The sequence below is a fragment of the Vulpes lagopus genome, chromosome X (genome assembly GCF_018345385.1).
Source record: "Vulpes lagopus strain Blue_001 chromosome X, ASM1834538v1, whole genome shotgun sequence".
Classification (NCBI taxonomy): Eukaryota; Metazoa; Chordata; class Mammalia; order Carnivora; family Canidae; genus Vulpes; species Vulpes lagopus.
In genome coordinates this window covers 25,098,260-25,115,963 of record NC_054848.1, presented here as the reverse complement: position 1 = coordinate 25,115,963, position 17,704 = coordinate 25,098,260, and the positions used below count along the sequence as shown (strand labels likewise).

Here is a 17,704-nt window from a genome sequence, read left to right as displayed (position 1 = left end):
TCCCCTTTTAGGGGAGCTAATGTGGTGGCCAAGAATTAAGAAGGCATCACTAAACTTTTGACTTCCGAATTACATTTTTATTTTCATTTTTTAAAAAGACTTTATTTATTTATTCATGAGAGACAGAGAGAGAGAGAGAGAGAGAGGCAGAGACACAGGCAGAGGGAGAAGCAGGCCCCATGCTGGGAGCCCTACACGGGGACTCGATCCCGGGTGTCCAGGATCAGGCCCTGGGCTGAAGGCGGTGCTAAACTGCTGAGCCACTCGGGCTGCCCTGAATTACATTTTTTAAAGCTAAGTCAAGAGTATGAAAAGCCTGGGATCTCTTTTTAACAGTTATCTTTTCTTTGGAAGAATAAAGGACTGTGGGAGAGCTATGAAGAATGGGAATTGATGATGTCAGAGAAGTTTGCACCAATGGAAAAATAGATAATTACTCAACCATACTAGCATGTGTAGAAAGATCTAAGGGGATGTGACTGAGGTTCAAAGGCATATAAATGATCCAGAATCTTCTACCATTCAGAACATGACAAATAAAAACTGCCCTGGAAATTGATAGTTTGGGGAAAATCACTGATCTCATTCAGAACACAAACTAAATGTATTCAAAACAGGGTTAATAGATCAGGTGAGATGTTCAGTTAATCTGCTTTTTCAAACATCTTCTACCATGCCAACTGTACAAACAACATCAGATCTTTAGATTGTAATGAATGTATTAAATTTTTAAAAGGCACAAAACAGTAGGGACTCAGGCTTCAATAAAATAAAAACTTTGGATATAGACCTATTTTCAAATCCCATCTTAGCCACTTATAGTAATGCCTGCGTTACCCTCATCAGTATGTTACGTAATCTCTGGGAGCCTCAGTAGCCTACCAGTAAAATGGAGAGTGTAATATTGACCTCAGAAATTTCTGAGCCTTAGCAAGAATGATTTAAGAATGCCGAGCACTTTGCTTGGTACTCATTCAACAATAGCCCTTACATTGACAATTTTCTCATATCTCTCTGAAGTAGTAGCCAAAACATTTAATAATTGGCACATGCAGGAAAAAAGTTAGAAACAAGTGCAAATAAAGACTGAAAAATTTACAAAACCGCACTCGTGCTGCAGTACGGTCTTCACCCTCATGAGAAAGGCAGAGGGTTGCACAGCCTGGATAAAGTGCTCCTCCTCATGAGCCTGACAACCTATAATTCTATCCGTGTATTTATTCCAGAGGGTCCTGGAAAAGTGGGGGCATGGCTGGTCCCTTCATTTTCCTTCACTCCACACTAAGTGTGCCACTTAGTGCAACAGTGACAGTCGTGGAAAAAAATGTATGAATATGATCAAGAAACCGTGACCATCTGCACTTTGTTCATCAGTTTGCATATGCTTCCTCTATTGCAAATTTACCTTATGTATGGATCACTCTCAAACAATCAAATTGAAAAAAAAACTTAAGTCCTGTAATGGGTGGTTTCTGGACTTCAAATTCCTCTTAGAGCGCACACATATTCACAACTGATCAGAGGGGCAAATCATTATTATGAGTTCCATGAAAACAACATTTACTCGTCCAACTCTAGTAAAAATAGTAGATGTATTACTATGAAAACAATGTGCTTGTGCCCTGTATTATCTGTTGGTGCACACTTGGAATAAAAATTAGTCTTTCCAAATATAGCTACAAAAACATGATTGAAAAGACTGCTAGGAATTCTAAAATATTCAGCACAGTTTATTGTAACTGGTCAGTCTAAGTAAGGAACAAATTGACATTCACTTCAACCCTCCGGGTTTGGGAACACGATTAAAAGAGGCACTCCTTACCTATAGAAAAGCAAAGGTGGCCTTTCAGTGCTGATTACAAGGTGAGAAGAAAATGAACACTCTGATAGTGCTGCAATCCGCGTTTGTAATTCGCAAGTGCTACTTGGCATCAGATTCTAAAAAGGGTAGGTGTTGCTTTACAATTGTCAGAGGAAATTACCTATTGGCACCACAGCATCACACGAAAGTTCCATGTAAGAGATAAATTTACAAACTGAAATATGGAAAGCTGGTAAGAGCTGCTGCCAATGGTTATGCAGCTAACTTTTCTTGCCCCTCAATAAAACAAACGCAAGAAACAGGGAAGAATTTTCCGGGAAAAAAAAAAAAAAACATTAAAAGAGGGAACTCATCTTACCTCCATCCAGCTCCTCAGCCCCAAAGTGATTCCTGTAGAAGAGCATGATTTCAATCTTGTAACACTTGTAGATGGTCACCAAACAAACAAGCAGCAAAAGGATAGCACCAAGCCCTCCAGCAAGTTCAACTGTGTACATTAGCTCTAGGGGAAAAAAATCACAAAAGGAAATGAATACCATATTCACATCCCAAATCACAAATTCAACTTGATTTCACAGTTCGGATGAGACCAGATGTAGGTAATGGATTAGCACAACCCCTTCCCTTTCTGCATGAGAATTTGACCTTTCTAGCTCTGTTTCCTTGGAAACCAGATAAGGTGGCCTGTGGTAACTGTGTTGCTAAGCGATGTTACTTATGGTAAAAAAGGTAGATAGCATTTGGACTGAAGGATTATAAATACCTGTTTGGAAAGTAGATTCTGGGCTTGCCCGAGTACAGTAACTCATATAAACATATCCCTTGTGGGAACCCTGCAAACTATGCTTGTGGGGTTAATAACAAACATCGGCTCCTGAGGCTATGAAGTGTTTAAACCAGACAGCTTCTGAACTCTCCAATCTGAATTTTGATCCTTCCCTCCTGAGCTGTCACCTAGGGGTTGGGGCTGGGGGGTGGGGGGAGTGGCGGTAAGGGTTCCAACAACAACGCAGCCCCTGAAGGGCAGTGTGGACTCTTACATAGAGCGTTGGGTGGACCACCTGAGGAATACTATCTGCTGCCTGCTGCCAGGAGCAATGACTTCCTATCTCTACCTTTAGGAATAGTGACTAGTGACACCAAGGTGACCTACCAAAGTACTGGAGGCTCAATACTTGGGCTTAAAATGTGGGCCCCCTAGTGGATGTCACACCATACTATGGTGGTAGTATTTTCCTTTGACTAAGCTACTTAGATAGTTTTCTTTTCCTGTGTTTCTCCTTTTACTGGGCCAGTTGTTACATTTTATCCCAAAGAGGGATTTTTCTTGCCATTCACTACATACATGTTCTCTTTTTCCTATTGAATATCTATATTATTATCAGGCATTTCTGGGGATAAACCATTAACTTCTGTTTTCTTCTTTAGAGCTTATAGACCTTGTTACAAAATCAAGGGTAACTGGTTTTTAAACATTAAGCCAGAATGCACAGATTTTTGAAAAAAAAAATTTAGAGAGAGTGAGAACACAAGCAGGAGGGGTGAGGGAGAGGGAAAGAGAGAATCTTAAGTAGATGCCATGCTCAGGGAGGGGGCTCTATGTCATGACCCTGAGATCACAATCTGAGCCAAAACCAAGAGTCCTTCACTCAACCAACTGCACCATCCAGGTGCTGCAGAATGCACAGATTTTGAAGTTAACTTTAAGTTGTGTGTATGCCTGCTGTCTCAACCAACATAGCCCAAATGTTATTGATACATAACCATTGTTCACTTCAGTTGATGACTACCTTGAAAAGTGTTAGTTTTCTTAATTACCATTAAATATAAAAACTCTTGGGGTACCCGGGTGGCTCAGTCTGTTAAGTATCTGCCTTCAGCTCAGGTCATGATCCTGGGGCCTAGGATGGGGTCTTAGGATTGAGCCTCACATGGGGTTCTCTGCTCAGCAGGGAGCCTGCTTCTCCCTCTCCCTCTGCTCCTCTTCAAGCTTGTGCTGTCTCTCTCACAAACAAATAAATGAATAAAATCTTAAAAAAAATAAAACTCCCTGAAATTATGGCTTTAAAATAGTGGTATTTTTGATGTTTTAATTTACAATTCATCACGGGTTATCTAATTTCATAGCATAGTGTACACTTATACTGAAAACTTTATTTTTTTTTTGAAAACTTTAAAATCATCTATGATTTTGCAGTAATAACTATTCTTGTGTTACAGGATCACTCCTAGGGTGCCTGGGTGGCTCATTTGGTTAGGCATCTGCCTTTGAGTCAGGTCATGATCTCAGGGTCCTGGGATCGAGCCCCACATCAGGCTCCCTCCTCCACGGGGTGACTGCTTCTCCCCCTCCCTATGCCCTTCCCTCTGCTTGTGCTTTCTCTCCCTCACCCTCTCTCTGTCAAATAAATAAATAAACAATCTTTAAAAAAAAAAAGATCACTCCTGAGATCTCCAAAATGGGGTGAAATCATCATGGGTACGATACAGCATCAGTAATAAATAATTTGAAAAGCTCAGACATCATTTCCTCACAAGAACATTCTGTGTTTCTGCATGTGTGTGTTCGCATGTGATGTCACTTTTTGTGTGATAATTACAGAACAAAACTCAGCCTTATTTTTTATTATCTAGTCCTGCATTTTTAAACAAATAGTTTTATCAAAACATGTAATTACTGTTTAACCAAGTATATTTTTATGCTTTTATTAAAATTAAATGGGAAATAGAAGAAAATCTTATTAAAAGTGCTTGGATTTTATGGATTTAAGAAAGGAAAATAAAATGAATTATTAAATCTTTTAGAGTTTAAGTGAATCGATATGGAAAGTGAAATACTGAAAAGCACCTCCTGGAAATGTTTACATTTTGTATTTATAAATACTAGACAGCTTTATCAGTTGAATCTTGTGAGGCCTACACAAGACAGTACTACAAACATTCTAAGAGTGAAATACAAAAAGCTCTTCAGTATAACGTTTTCCCATTCCCATGTGAACAGAAAGGATAAGTGGGTAGAGAATTCTGTAGGGTGCACTGGGCCTGGTTCTGTCAGTATATGAGTTAACCCTACCACGCAGAGAAACCTGCACAAAACTAACTTATGCCTATAGGCTAATTTATACACCAAAATCATCTGATTAAAATTATATGGTATGATGGGAGAGAAAAACATTTGGACAGTGGTTTCTTTTCAGATTCATTCTATTTTCTAATTTAATGCATTATCACTTGCAATTTATCACCTTAAAATTTCTTGCATGAGAAAAGAATTGGAAAAAATGAACAATGCTTAATTTGTACTCTCAAGGGATGCCTGGGTGGCTCAGTGCTTGAGCATCTGTCTGCCTTTGGCTCAGTGCCAAAGGACCCTGGGATCCTGGGATCAAGTCCTGCATCGGGCTCCCTGCAGGAACCATGTTTTTCTCTCTCTGCCTATGTCTCTTCCTCTCTCTCTGTGTCTCTCATGAATAAATAAATAAAATCTTTAAAAAAATTTGTGCTCTCAAACTGTGCTAGTAGAAGAGCCCAATGGTACCACTACATTAGACAGTTTGGGGTAGTTTCTTGTAAAGTTAACTGTGAATCAACCCTATGACTAGCAATCCCATTCCTAAGTATTTACACAAGGAAATATAAGCAGATGTACACAAGAAGACTTGTTCCAGAATGTTCAAAGTAGTCTTGTTCACAGTAGCCACAACTGAAAACAATCCAACTGTTCCTTAACAGGAGATACTGAACAAACTGCAGTATGTTCATATGATAGAATATACTTAGAGTAAAAAGAATAAACTACTGATACAGGCAACATGCATGAATCTCACAAAATTACGTTAGGTAAAGGAAGCCAGACACAAAGTAATATCTTCTGTATAATTCTGTCTAAATGGAGTACAAGAAGAGGCCAAAATAAATCATGGTGACAGAAATCATAAAATGGATGCTTTGTTGATGAGTGATGGGAAAATTTACTGGAAAGGGGCAAGAGGAAACTTGCTGGAAATATTCTGTATCTTTCTTCAGGTATGGGTATACCTGAAGTCTATACATTGTCAGAACTCAATGAACTAAACACTTACCATCTATGCATTTTACCTTATGTTAATCACACTTCAATTCTTTAAAACTTTGATTTTAAAAATAGCCCTTTTAAATTCTAACTCAAAACTTATGTGGAGAGATTAAAGCTGGAGTCAGGACAGCTGGTCTACTATAGATATCTGCTCAGGCTAGGAATGCTTCTATGTTTGCTCCAAGTACACCCTTGGATTCTAGAGACACAGTACCAGGCCTGGACAAGTAGCATCCGTCATGTGCCCATATCTAGTGGAATAGCTTTTGAAACAATCCAAACTGTGCATGAAACATAATCCTATTAATGCAATAAGCAGAATTCTCATTTTCTTCAGATGGTATTTATAATACTGTTCTCTACACACTTAAAAAAACTTTTAAGCACTGAATATGTAAAAGTTAGAGAAAAATTATATGAAAATTAGTCCTTATTTTTAGAGAACATATTGCCCAAATGTGAATTATCTCCATTGCTATAAGTCATGAGCCACTCAAATAATTATATACACTACCTCAAATACACTATCTAGTAGGCCAATCAATAGTACTGTCTGAAATGTAATGAGAAAAATACAGCAGAGTTGACATGGCTTAGCAATTAGAGAAATGGTCTAGTGTCACATGAATAGATCTCTTAAGGTACAAACATGGAAAGTTATACATACCTAGAGTATGGGCAAAAAGCAAGAGTAAGTCTTCTGAGCCATTGGGTAGTTATTTACTAATAAGACGAAGATCAAAACTGGATTCAAAGAAAGGGCATTTTCAAGCAGCTAATTTATTCCAAGATCCCAAGAGTACCACAGACTTCCCCCAGATACTTCTGTAGTATTACATGCAGGAGCCTGTTCTTCTTACAGTGTTCTTGAAAGTCAGAAAAGAAACGTGTCTTTCCCCACAGTCTACACCCCAGTGCCTGCTTCTCAGTTACTCCCATATTTCTATGCAAGAGGGATGTACATGCCTTCGTATTATAAATGAGGGAGGTTAAAACCTTTCTCATTTATGTTTCTCACATGGATTCATATACCATGGGCAAACTCTCCCAAAGGAAATGGGGTACAAGATTCAGTTTCTACATTCTTTTTTGCCCCAAGCTGGAGACATTCATTAATGTGAGTGCTGCCCATTATGCTTATACACTGGGTCAGGACAAAATTACTAGGGGTTAAATTCTGTTACATTTAAAAGAAATGATTCAGGACTCACTGCTGTATTGCATCTTTACATTACGATGTGAAAGGTGTTGCCCCAGCAAATGTCATTTTCCCTTTGAAATGAGATCTGCTTTTCAGCCCAAGTTGAAGTTGCCTGGAGTGGCAGCATTTAAAAAATAAAAAGATTCCATTTCAGCACAATTCAACATCAGAAGATGGAAAGAGAAAGTGCAGACCTTTTAAAAATCTGGTTAGCCTTTGTGTTATTGGGTTAAAATGATAGACTCTACCCCCTTTAAGGGACCGAGACTGAATATTGAAAATTGTAAAGCAAAATCGCTCAGCAAAACCTAAGGGAAACTGGCATTTGGTTAAACACAACAAATGAACAAGTGCCAAAGAGTTACATTTAAGGGCACCAGCAGTCATTTAGTTACTGGCAATTAACAATGGTCTTTGGAAAGCTCCAGTTTGGGCTAAGAGAAAACACATTGATTATTGCTGCGGTAGTAGCCTGCTTTCTGAATAAATTGCTTCAATTTAAAACTAGATTTGCTACAAGCATTTTGAGCAATGACTACAATTTTTTCTTATCAAGACAGTTGGACCAAGCAACCCTTTAAAAGAAACAGCTAATTAAAATAAAGCACGTGCCATCTCCTAGTATATTGGATTACGTTGCAAATAATAAATGCATTCGGTTTACACTAATCTTGCTGCAATTACCTAGTGTAGTTTGGGGTCCTATTTTTCCTACTTCCTGTACCTGGTCTCATCGTTGGCAAACTTTTTCTGCTAGATGTCTTTGAAGGGGTAAAGATGTTAACAAAGTAAACTGAAGTTTATATGTATTTTTGAACTCTTAGAGTTTTCATTTTGTTTCTCTATATGTATTTATATACATAATCTTGTTTTGAGTAGAACTGAAGATTTGAGGTGGCTTTTTCTCATATGATTCAGCCGAAAATTGCCTCATTCATTACATAAAGTCCTTTGAAATGCTCTGCCCTGATTTATATGCAGTAAAGTGCAACTTTGTGGGGGAAATGCATGATAGACAATCTAATGATCCCAGTTTATTCATTAGCCTCACCAAGTATATTTCCTCTTCTCTCATTGTGTTATAAAGAGCTAAACTTTATAAGGATTTATCCATCCACATAAATTCATATGCATATTTATTTCTCTGGAGCAGTATAACTTATTTGTTCCTGGCAGGAGGATAATTATGCTCAGCCTACAAAGATATTCAACTCAATTCTACAATACATCAACGCAATTTAGAAGCAGTTATAATTTTTTTTTTTTGTAACACATTAAGAAGCTGAATTGCTATTCACATAATAGCAAGAAAATGTTTTGGGAAGGTATAAACTAGTATGTAAAGAAAGCAGTTTTGCTTTTGCAAAAGTACCTTTTGGAACAAGGCAGGATATACAAAATAATATAATAATAATAATAATAATAATAAAAAGGAAAATGAAAATGGTCTCTGAATGTAGCAGCTTGATTTGTGCATCCAAACATCTGGGAAAAAGATTACCTTCAAAGTGGCATATTTTGTCATTTTGGAAAGAGGCTTTCAGCAAAAGTATTGAATTAACTTTTACTTACTACGGATCAAGGATGCAAATATGGTCATTGGCTTGGACCCATCATTAAGGCATAGTTAGCTTCAGCTCCCAGAAGCCTTAGGAACTGAAGAGTTACATGTTAACAAACTGTTACAAATTCAAAAATAAAATGAAAGACTAGAGGAAAAAAATATATCATTCTACTACAGTTAGCTAGAGCCTACCCTTATAATGTGCTTTTCGTCTTCTCAACCAGATAAGGGTATTACGTTTGGTTTTGCTTTTTCCTATGAAGTAAAAGGAAGATTCATAAGTAGTATCTATTAAAAGACAAGGTAAGAAGAATAATGACAGTAATAAAAAAAAAACATTGACTCCATGAATTCATATTACTGAACAAATAAATGAAAAGGAAAGCTAGATGCCATTTGGTAAAAATAGAAGAAATGATAGAATTAGAAATCATCAGGTTTCAGTCATCCTAATAATGATTGATTCAGGGAAGGATTATCAACAGATGCTAAAATTAGTGGGTGAAAGATCGATGAGGCAGGATACTCACACTGTTTTAAAGTACATCCCCACGGATTATTTATTAACTATTAAAGGAAAAAATCGACACCATCTCAAGGAAGTAACCAAAATTAACACCACCAGTAATGGGACAAATCGACATCATGCATCTCTCGATGTGATGCATTAACAAGATACAATATCATTTATGTAGTGTTCCAGCCAGAAACAGTAAATATCCAAAAAAGGAGAACGTATCAGGCAAACTCAAACTAAGGGATAAGGTATAAAAAAATAAAATCTGGTTTCTACTCTTCAGAACCGTCCAAGACATTGTAGGGGTCAAGGGCAAGTCCTTTGGCATGAAGATTATTTTGAGTTAAAAGCAATCCACACCCAGCAGATGCAGGAAAAGCTCTTTGCCTCCCTGTAACTGTCTAAATTTACAGTGGAAAGGAAAGCCTGTCCAGGAAGGGAACTACTGACAGAGATTCCTCTTCACCTAAGAAACTTATTTGCATAACAGGGCAACCTTTGTTTTCTAAATCCCTTTGTTTTCCATCTTTGTTTCCCAAGCTTCTCCCCTTAGCAGCTCAGAAGGTCCTATAAGCCGCCTGTTGCCTAAGCGTCTTTGAAATTTCCTATCTGCGTGGATTCCTCTTACTATATTTGATCTTCTCCCCTTAATCTGTCTCATGCTTAGTCCAGTTACAAGGACATCATTGGGCAGAGGAAATTTCTTCCCAACACCATGAAAGACAAAGAAAGGCTGAAGAACCATCCCAGGTTAAAGGACACTAAGAAGACTTGACAACTAAATGCAATGTGCAATCCCAGATGGGAAATACAGTAAAAGTGTATTCTTGGGACGATCTTTTAAAAGTCAATATAGACACTATATTAGGGGGATCCCTGGGTGGCGCAGCGGTTTAGCACCTGCCTTTGGCCCAGGGCGCAATCCTGGAGACCCGGGATCGAATCCCACATCGGGCTCCCAGTGCATGGAGCCTGCTTCTCCCTCTGCCTATGTCTCTGCCTCTCTCTCTCTCTGTGTGACTATCATAAATAAATAAAAATTAAAAAAAAAAGACACTATATTAGGTAATAGCATTCTACCATTTTCAATTTTCCTGAATTTGATAAATATACTCTGGTTAGGTACGAAAACTTCCTTGTTTTCAGAAGATTCACCCTAAGAATTTAGCCATGATATCTGCAATTTACTTTCACACAACATCAGTAATATGTTGTGTGCTTTTATACTTGCTGTAGCTCTACCTTTTTATCTACCTATCCACATTAAGAGAGAGGTAAGGCAAGTGTGGCAAAATGTTAATAACTGGTGAGTCTAGTTGAAGAGAATATATGGAAATCTTTTGTACTATTCTGGCATTTTTTTTTTCTGTAATGTCTCCAGGGTTTGTTTGCTGGTTGGTTTTTCAAAATAAAAAGTTAAAAAATACAAGACAAGTGGTAAGATCATATTATTGTAAGTGCTATTCTAATTAGAGTGAGTTTTGTGTTGATTAGTTTTGACTTAAAATTGTATTATTTACAGTCACTCTAATGTAATCTGTACAAAACCTGCAGTATCATCTTCCAAAAACATGCCGTTGCCTTGGAATTTTCTTCAGTAGTTGTTAGCCGATCTACAGTGCTCACGGAAGCAAGTCCAAAACCCTTATGTTGGCATTCACGGTCCTTCACTCCTTTAATTGAAGCAGCTAATTAACCTCCAGCCAGAATCATCCCTCCAATGTGAATTGAACTTGACATGTGTTCTCCCAATTCTGGACCTATGCTGAACTCCCCTTTTCATTTATCAAAAGCCTACCAATACTGCAAGGCAAGGCTAAGACCTATGCTTTCAAAGAAGCTTTTCCAAAAGTGATTCATTTCCTTAGAAAATGTATTTTCTGTAGCTTTTTTGGTGACTTACTATATGGCATTGTCATTTACTTTTGTTTATGGTTTTACATTATAGACAATTGTTTTACCTTAGCACCTTGCTGTGGCTATTCCTCTGACTGGCATATTCCTCCCCCAGATTTCTGTATGCCTCCCTCTTTGCCTCTTTGTCTTTGCTCATATAACACCTCCTCAGTTTGGTCCACCGAGCACTCATTCCAAATCATAGACCTATGGCTGCACTTTACATTCATTTTTCTTTTTCTTTTTGTTCTTCTTCTTCTTCTTTTTTTTTTTTTTTTGCTATAGCATTACTCATGATATAATGGAGTATTTAATTTGCCTATTAACAAGTTTATTATTGTTTCTTATCTGTCTCCCACTGGAATTTAAATTCCATCAAGGTTAAGTGGTTTTTTTTTTTTGTCTATTTTGTCCATTTTTTTTAATTGATCTATCTTAAATACCTTGGAAACGATCAGACACATGGTAGGTGCTCAATGAATATCTGTTGAATAAATCAGTGACTGGATGATTAAGAACAAATTCAATTTTCTAATAAAAAGTGAGTTTCTTACACATCCTCACGCTAAAATTCCAAGAATATCTCTGTAAGCCATCTTCCTAGTCAACATGTCATGAGGTTCAAGCAACTGATGAGATATAATTATTAATATGCACTCTGTTAATTTGCTAATAAAACATCATTCTTTAGAAAAATGGTTAATTTAACTATTCAAATATAGAAATGTTCTCTCATTCATAAATCCAATGACCATACAGTCTTCTATAGACTTACAGAGCTAGGAAAGTTTGTATTCACTTGGCATTTAGAAATCAATCATATATTGTTTAAATCTTTGATAATGCTATTCAGTTTTTTCTTTTCATTCATTCATTCATTCATTCATTCACTCTCTCTTTAGTAAGTGCCTTAAATGTACCAGTTGTAGTACCTTGAGTTCTAGTGATAAATTGATGAATAAAATATGCTTCTTGCCTTAAAGGAATTCATGTCTAGTTACAGAGTTTGGCATACAAGTAGATTATTTAATGACACAGTAATAAAAGCTAATGTCTATTGTGCACTTAAGTTTCATTCTTATGTGAAAGAAATGCCTTACTATAAGTATCACAACAGTTCAGGTGAGCAACTCACTCAGGGTATTTGTGTTTCTATTGGGAGATTTTAGGGATAAGGATAGGACACTGTGCAGCACAGTACCTGCAGAGATTTTTGTCAAGTGGTCTGGTGTGAAGTACAGAGAAAGGCAATATATGGTGTGATGGATGGTGGTAGTCAACTTCATGTTTTGATTTCTCAGCTAGAACATGTTGTTTATCTTTTTTTTCTTTGCAAAGCAACTAGCATGTATCTTGTCAATAAATATTTGTTTGAAGGATTCGTGGTATTAATTAAACCAGATTTCCCAAAATTAGGTCAGAAAAATAGGACAGTGATCCTCCCTTGTGGAAAACTGACATACTGTCGGAAAGCACAATGTGGCATCACTAACACAGAGCTTTATTGCTGAAAACATTTCCCTGTTGGATTATAAAAGCAGTGTTTGAAATAGGTCTATCTAAAAACCATAATGTGGGATGTACACAGAACATTTATGTATTTGTACACACATACAAACATACAAAGTATTCAGATAGTGACTCCTTCATTTGAGGTCTCATGAGATTGAATATGATGAGGAGAAATCAAAGAAGGAAGAGACTTCAATAATAGAGAGCAAAATGGGCCTCAGGTGACCAGCTTAGAAGATGGGGCTACTGTTTATCACAGTGTCAAATTTCACAGATGCCTAAAAGAAAATCTCTTAGAAGAAAAACTATTTGCTTTCTCTCTACTAGGAATTTCCTTCTCAACATGTCATACAAATAGACAGGCACAGATGGAATGTTACAAAACGTCTCTTGAGAGAAAATTGTCAGAGTGAAGGTGGCATTGCCTTTTTACTCCTTTTGTTAAGGGCTGCAGTGTTTATCCTGAAAGCAATCCTCCACCAGAGGATATACTGTCAGTTAGAACAGTTTGGTCTTCCACTGGGAATGCTTTGGATTGGCCAAGGACCAGAACATCTGGACTACTTAGATAACCAATAGAAGGATCCATGTTTTCTACAGAAACACTGAACCCTTCTAAAAAAAATTATGATTTGTAGTATATTCAATTGTTGGAAATAGATTTGTAAAATATTATACATATGTAAGAACTGATTGAATTGCAATACACAAAATGGGATGCTTTGATTGACTTCTGAATTTTATGTTATTTATTACGATTTTCTTCCTTTAGCGTTTTAATACATTTCCTAATTATCGAAAGCGTTAGAATAAAATGCATTTGTCAAAAGCTGTTTCTCTCACGAGAAAAGTTCCACTCAAAATCTTGGTGATTCCACAGAGCTAGAGACTATTAAGGCAAAAACAATAATCAAACTATATGCTGGTTTATTTCCCTCAACAGAAGTAACAGAAAATTCCATTTCTTTTTCTTTTTTTTTTTTTTTTTTTTTTTTAGAAAATTCCATTTCTTATCTCTCTTGAATCGTTCTAATAGCTTGTTTCCAGAAAACATAAAAGCACTGTAAGTTTGGCTTCCTTTCTCATTTTGTAAAGAAAGAGATTCAAGAATTTATTAACACTTGTTTACATTTTTTTCTTCTCCTGTTAATACTCTACAAAGAAATAGGCATGGTTTGGGAACTACTGGTAACAGAATCTAGCATTCCTTGATTTCTCAGAAGGCAACAGTGGAGAGCTGCTTAAACCATGACAAAGTTGAAAATAAAGTGGGTGGCTTGAGTAGTTTAGTGGCCTGCATAGTTGGGATATAAGAAGGGCCTGTCCTCAGGAATTAATTCTCTTTTACCAAAATGGCAATGACGTGGACCTGCTCCACAGAGACTAAAGCATTATCTTACCATCTTGCTCTACATGTTGATTTTTGGTGCATGAAAATTAGCAGTGGTTTAGGAAAATAATGTAGAAGTAAAGGTGTCCCTCCAAAAGTAATGCTTTCTAATGTAGACAGATGTAAAATGGGAATGAGAGGATAGATTGAAGCAAATAGGTTGTAATATACTTGCAGAATGTGTAAATAATTTGATTTTATAGCAAAAAGATGAATGATAGGTTTCCTGTAAGCATTTTAAAATTTTTCAGTGGCTGTACTAAAATAGATTTATTTTTTCTCTTTTTTCCTGACTCTTTGAAACATGATCAATGTGAAGATTTTGAAAATCATATAAGAATAATGAGAAGAAAAGAAAGATCACATGGAATCATACCACCCTGAGATAAACACCACCACTACTTCAGTTAAAAAAAAATTTATGGATCTCTTTCTAGTCTATTAGGTTTTCACGTGACTGTAACCATTAAATGCTAATACTCCAAAGTAGCTTATATTTTGCCTTTTACTCTAGACAATTTAGAATGGAGTTGTCCAAAGTGGTTTACATAAGAGTCTTGTCCAAAGTGGTTCTAGTAAGAGTCTTCATGGTAAACTCTTTAGCCTAATTTTTATTCACATATCTATTTATTCCACTATCATTTATAGATGCCCAGTTCAGCAAGTCAAGTCTGGCAGGAATTATTTAACACCACTATTGAACTTTTCTCTATGGAAATAATATCTTGAGCAGCAGTTTACAAATATTCTTTCAAAAGTAGGTTAAAACATTATCCCATATTAGAGAAGATACGAATTTCAAATTTCATTTACCCTAATTGCACACTTCTACAGATGAGAAAACTAAACTGGTATGTGAGTAGTTAACAGTTGAAAATACATTTGAATATTACCAATTTTTATACGACTACTGAGTTGCCACTGACAGCAGTCTACACAAGAAGATAGCCAATATGGAATTTTATTGTCATCCTTTTAATGTAGTCCATTAAGCTACTTTCAATACTGACATATTCAAGTAATATACACATAATTGGTTAATTTGTGGAGAATTAGAAATGTACCTGAAGGGGAAGAGACCATATCCCAAAATATGCCACCTGGGCATGCAGATTATTTTGGGTTGAAAGCCATCAAGACCCCACAGACTCAGAAGAGTTTCGACCCCTCCCTTAACTGTCTAAAAGAAATGAAATAGGAGGCCTACCCCAGAAAGAGAGTTATTAACAGAGACAACTTTTTAAGTGAAAGACCTAATAGGCATGGCATGGCAAACATCTGACAACCAAATATCTGTTCTTTTGAATCGCCCTCCTCCCCTTTGAAGTCCCAGGCCCCCCATATCACTCCTTAGCCCAGGATGGCATAAACGCTTCAATTGCCTGACTGCCTTTGGGTCTAACGTTTTGTTTTAGATTTTTTATTTGTTCATTTGAGAGAGAGATTGAGAGAGAGAGAGAGAGCACGCACATGTGCAATAGTGGGGGAGGGGCAGAGGCAGAGGCAGAAGCAGACCACCTGCTAAGCAGGGAGCCTGGGTTACGGACTCTGGGATCATGACCTGAGTCGAAGGCAGATGCTTAACTGACTGAGCCATCCAGGTGCCCAAGGGTCTCATTTTTTTGTGGTGCTCTTGTATGTAAGAAATTAACTTTCTTTTTAGTCCGTTTTATGTCTATTTAATTATTAGGCCAGCCAAAGACCCAGCAAGGAAGAGGAGAAAATCATAACTCTGATACTCAAGTAGTTGTGAGACTATGGGATGATATGAGTTTTTAGGTCATATTCCACATACATACTAGAATTAGAATTCAAAACTGATTTAAGTGAAGCAATTGATGTGTCATTCTTTTAGACTTTGACAATAGCCTCTAGTTTCCATGAAGTTAGCAACCATTACTGGTCAGTTCTCTGACCTGCAGTTGGATATCTTTAAGGAATTGTAATTTCTATTTTGCAGTTATAGGAACTTGTCATCTAAAGATATGAGTCAACTTTACAAACACTTAAAACCATGAAAACATCCCTAGGAAGAGCAACCAGTTCTTTTCACTCCCAAGATTTGCAAAATGAGGTACAATGACTCAAAACTCAGAGAATCCATAAAATCTGACAAATGGGCTAATATATATACTATCAGCCCTACCCAGGGTTTCATCTGTTCTTACAATTCCTACCCTGGGGCTTAAAGGCAAACAGTTTACAAACAATAAAAATGAAGAACAATGACACAAAGAGACTTGCTCTAGGTCACATACAAGTAAAGAGTTGACAACAAAACATTCTCTAGAAACAGTCTTTTTCATCGCAGTTTACAATTTCTTTTTCAGTAAATCCTCATTCATATACAATTTCAATTCAAGCTAATGATTCTTGGATGGTTTTAAAATTGATCTTTTTGTGCTTTCTTAAATATGCCACGGGATTTTTGTGTGTGTGTGTGAAGTAAAAATAAAATCTATTTTGATAGAGTAAGGGCTGAGGGCAGGCCGCCCCAAGATGAACCACTTTGGCAGGAACACTATTTTGATTTAATCCAAACTCAGCAATCCAAGCTCGGGAAGACTGGGTGGCTCAGTGTTTGAGCGTCTGCCTTTGTTTTTCTTTGAGGAGCAGGTTCTGTTTACCTATGTAGGAAAAGCTTATATAGTTTGATCTCTGCATATATGATAAATAGTTCATCTCACTATGATTTATACATAGGAGTTCCTTAATATGTTAATCAGTGAATACCTAACATCTGAAAACTAATCACTTTCTAAGTTGTATCTAAATCATGGCAACATATTCTTTTTTTTAGTTTTAGGATTTTTAGAGATCTTAGATATCATACAGCACCCTCACTTAAGAGGGGAAGGTCAAGATAAGGAAATTTTGTGACTTGCCCAGGGTCCCACAATTTAAAAATTGCAAAGCTGAGGGGCGCCTGGGTGGCTCAGTTGTTGAGCATCTGCCTTTGGCTCAGGTCTTGATCCCCTGGGGGCCTGGGATGAGTCCCACATCGGGCTCCCCGCAGGGAGTCTGCTTCTTCCTCTGCTTAGGTCTCTGCTTCTGTCTGTGTGTGTCTCTCATGAATAAATAAATAAAATCTTTATTTCTTTAAAATAAAGTCTTTAAAAATAAAAAAGCATTCCAAACTGAGCATATTCAGGAAAAGCCTTTTACCTCCCCCTCAATTGCCTGCTGGTACCAGGAGGAGAGTTATTAACAGAGATTCCTCTTTAAGAAACTTAACCTGCATAACAGGGCTACCTTTGTGCTCCAAACATCTCTTTTTACCTTCCTGTTAATGGTCTGTTTCTCCTTTGTATTTTCAGGCCCTAATCTTCTCTTTAGTTCATAAAAATGTCATGTTGCCTCACTGCTTTCTGAATTTCCACATCTGTGTGGATTCCCCATACATATGCTATTAAATATTAAATTTGATTTTCTCCTATTAATGTGTCTCACATCACTTTGATTCTTAGTCCAGCTAGAAGGACCTTGAAGGGTAGAGGAAATTCTTCCTCCCTAATAATAATAGCATTTAAATGTCCATTTTTAATTTAGAGAAATCAACCTCCAGATACATTAATCTTCATAGAACACATGCTAAAAATAGTATATGTGCCCTAAAAGTAGAGACAAACAGCTAACATATTTCTCATAGATGGCAAATGTAGTCCTCAACACTAAAATCTAATATAAGTTTCCATGGTAATTTATTGGAAATCAACACATTTTTTTC

At 36.9% G+C, this 17,704-nt stretch overlaps 1 protein-coding gene across 1 annotated transcript in view; it reads right to left on the bottom strand.

The window, feature by feature from the left end:
• The window catches only part of IL1RAPL1 (interleukin 1 receptor accessory protein like 1), a 1,386,881-nt gene that overhangs the window by 25,846 nt on the left and 1,343,331 nt on the right, over window positions 1–17,704 (bottom strand). The window contains exon 10 of the mRNA XM_041740328.1: window positions 2,181–2,324. Within this exon, the coding sequence (XP_041596262.1) occupies window positions 2,181–2,324 (144 nt within the window). The remainder of the gene's footprint in view (window positions 1–2,180; window positions 2,325–17,704) is intronic.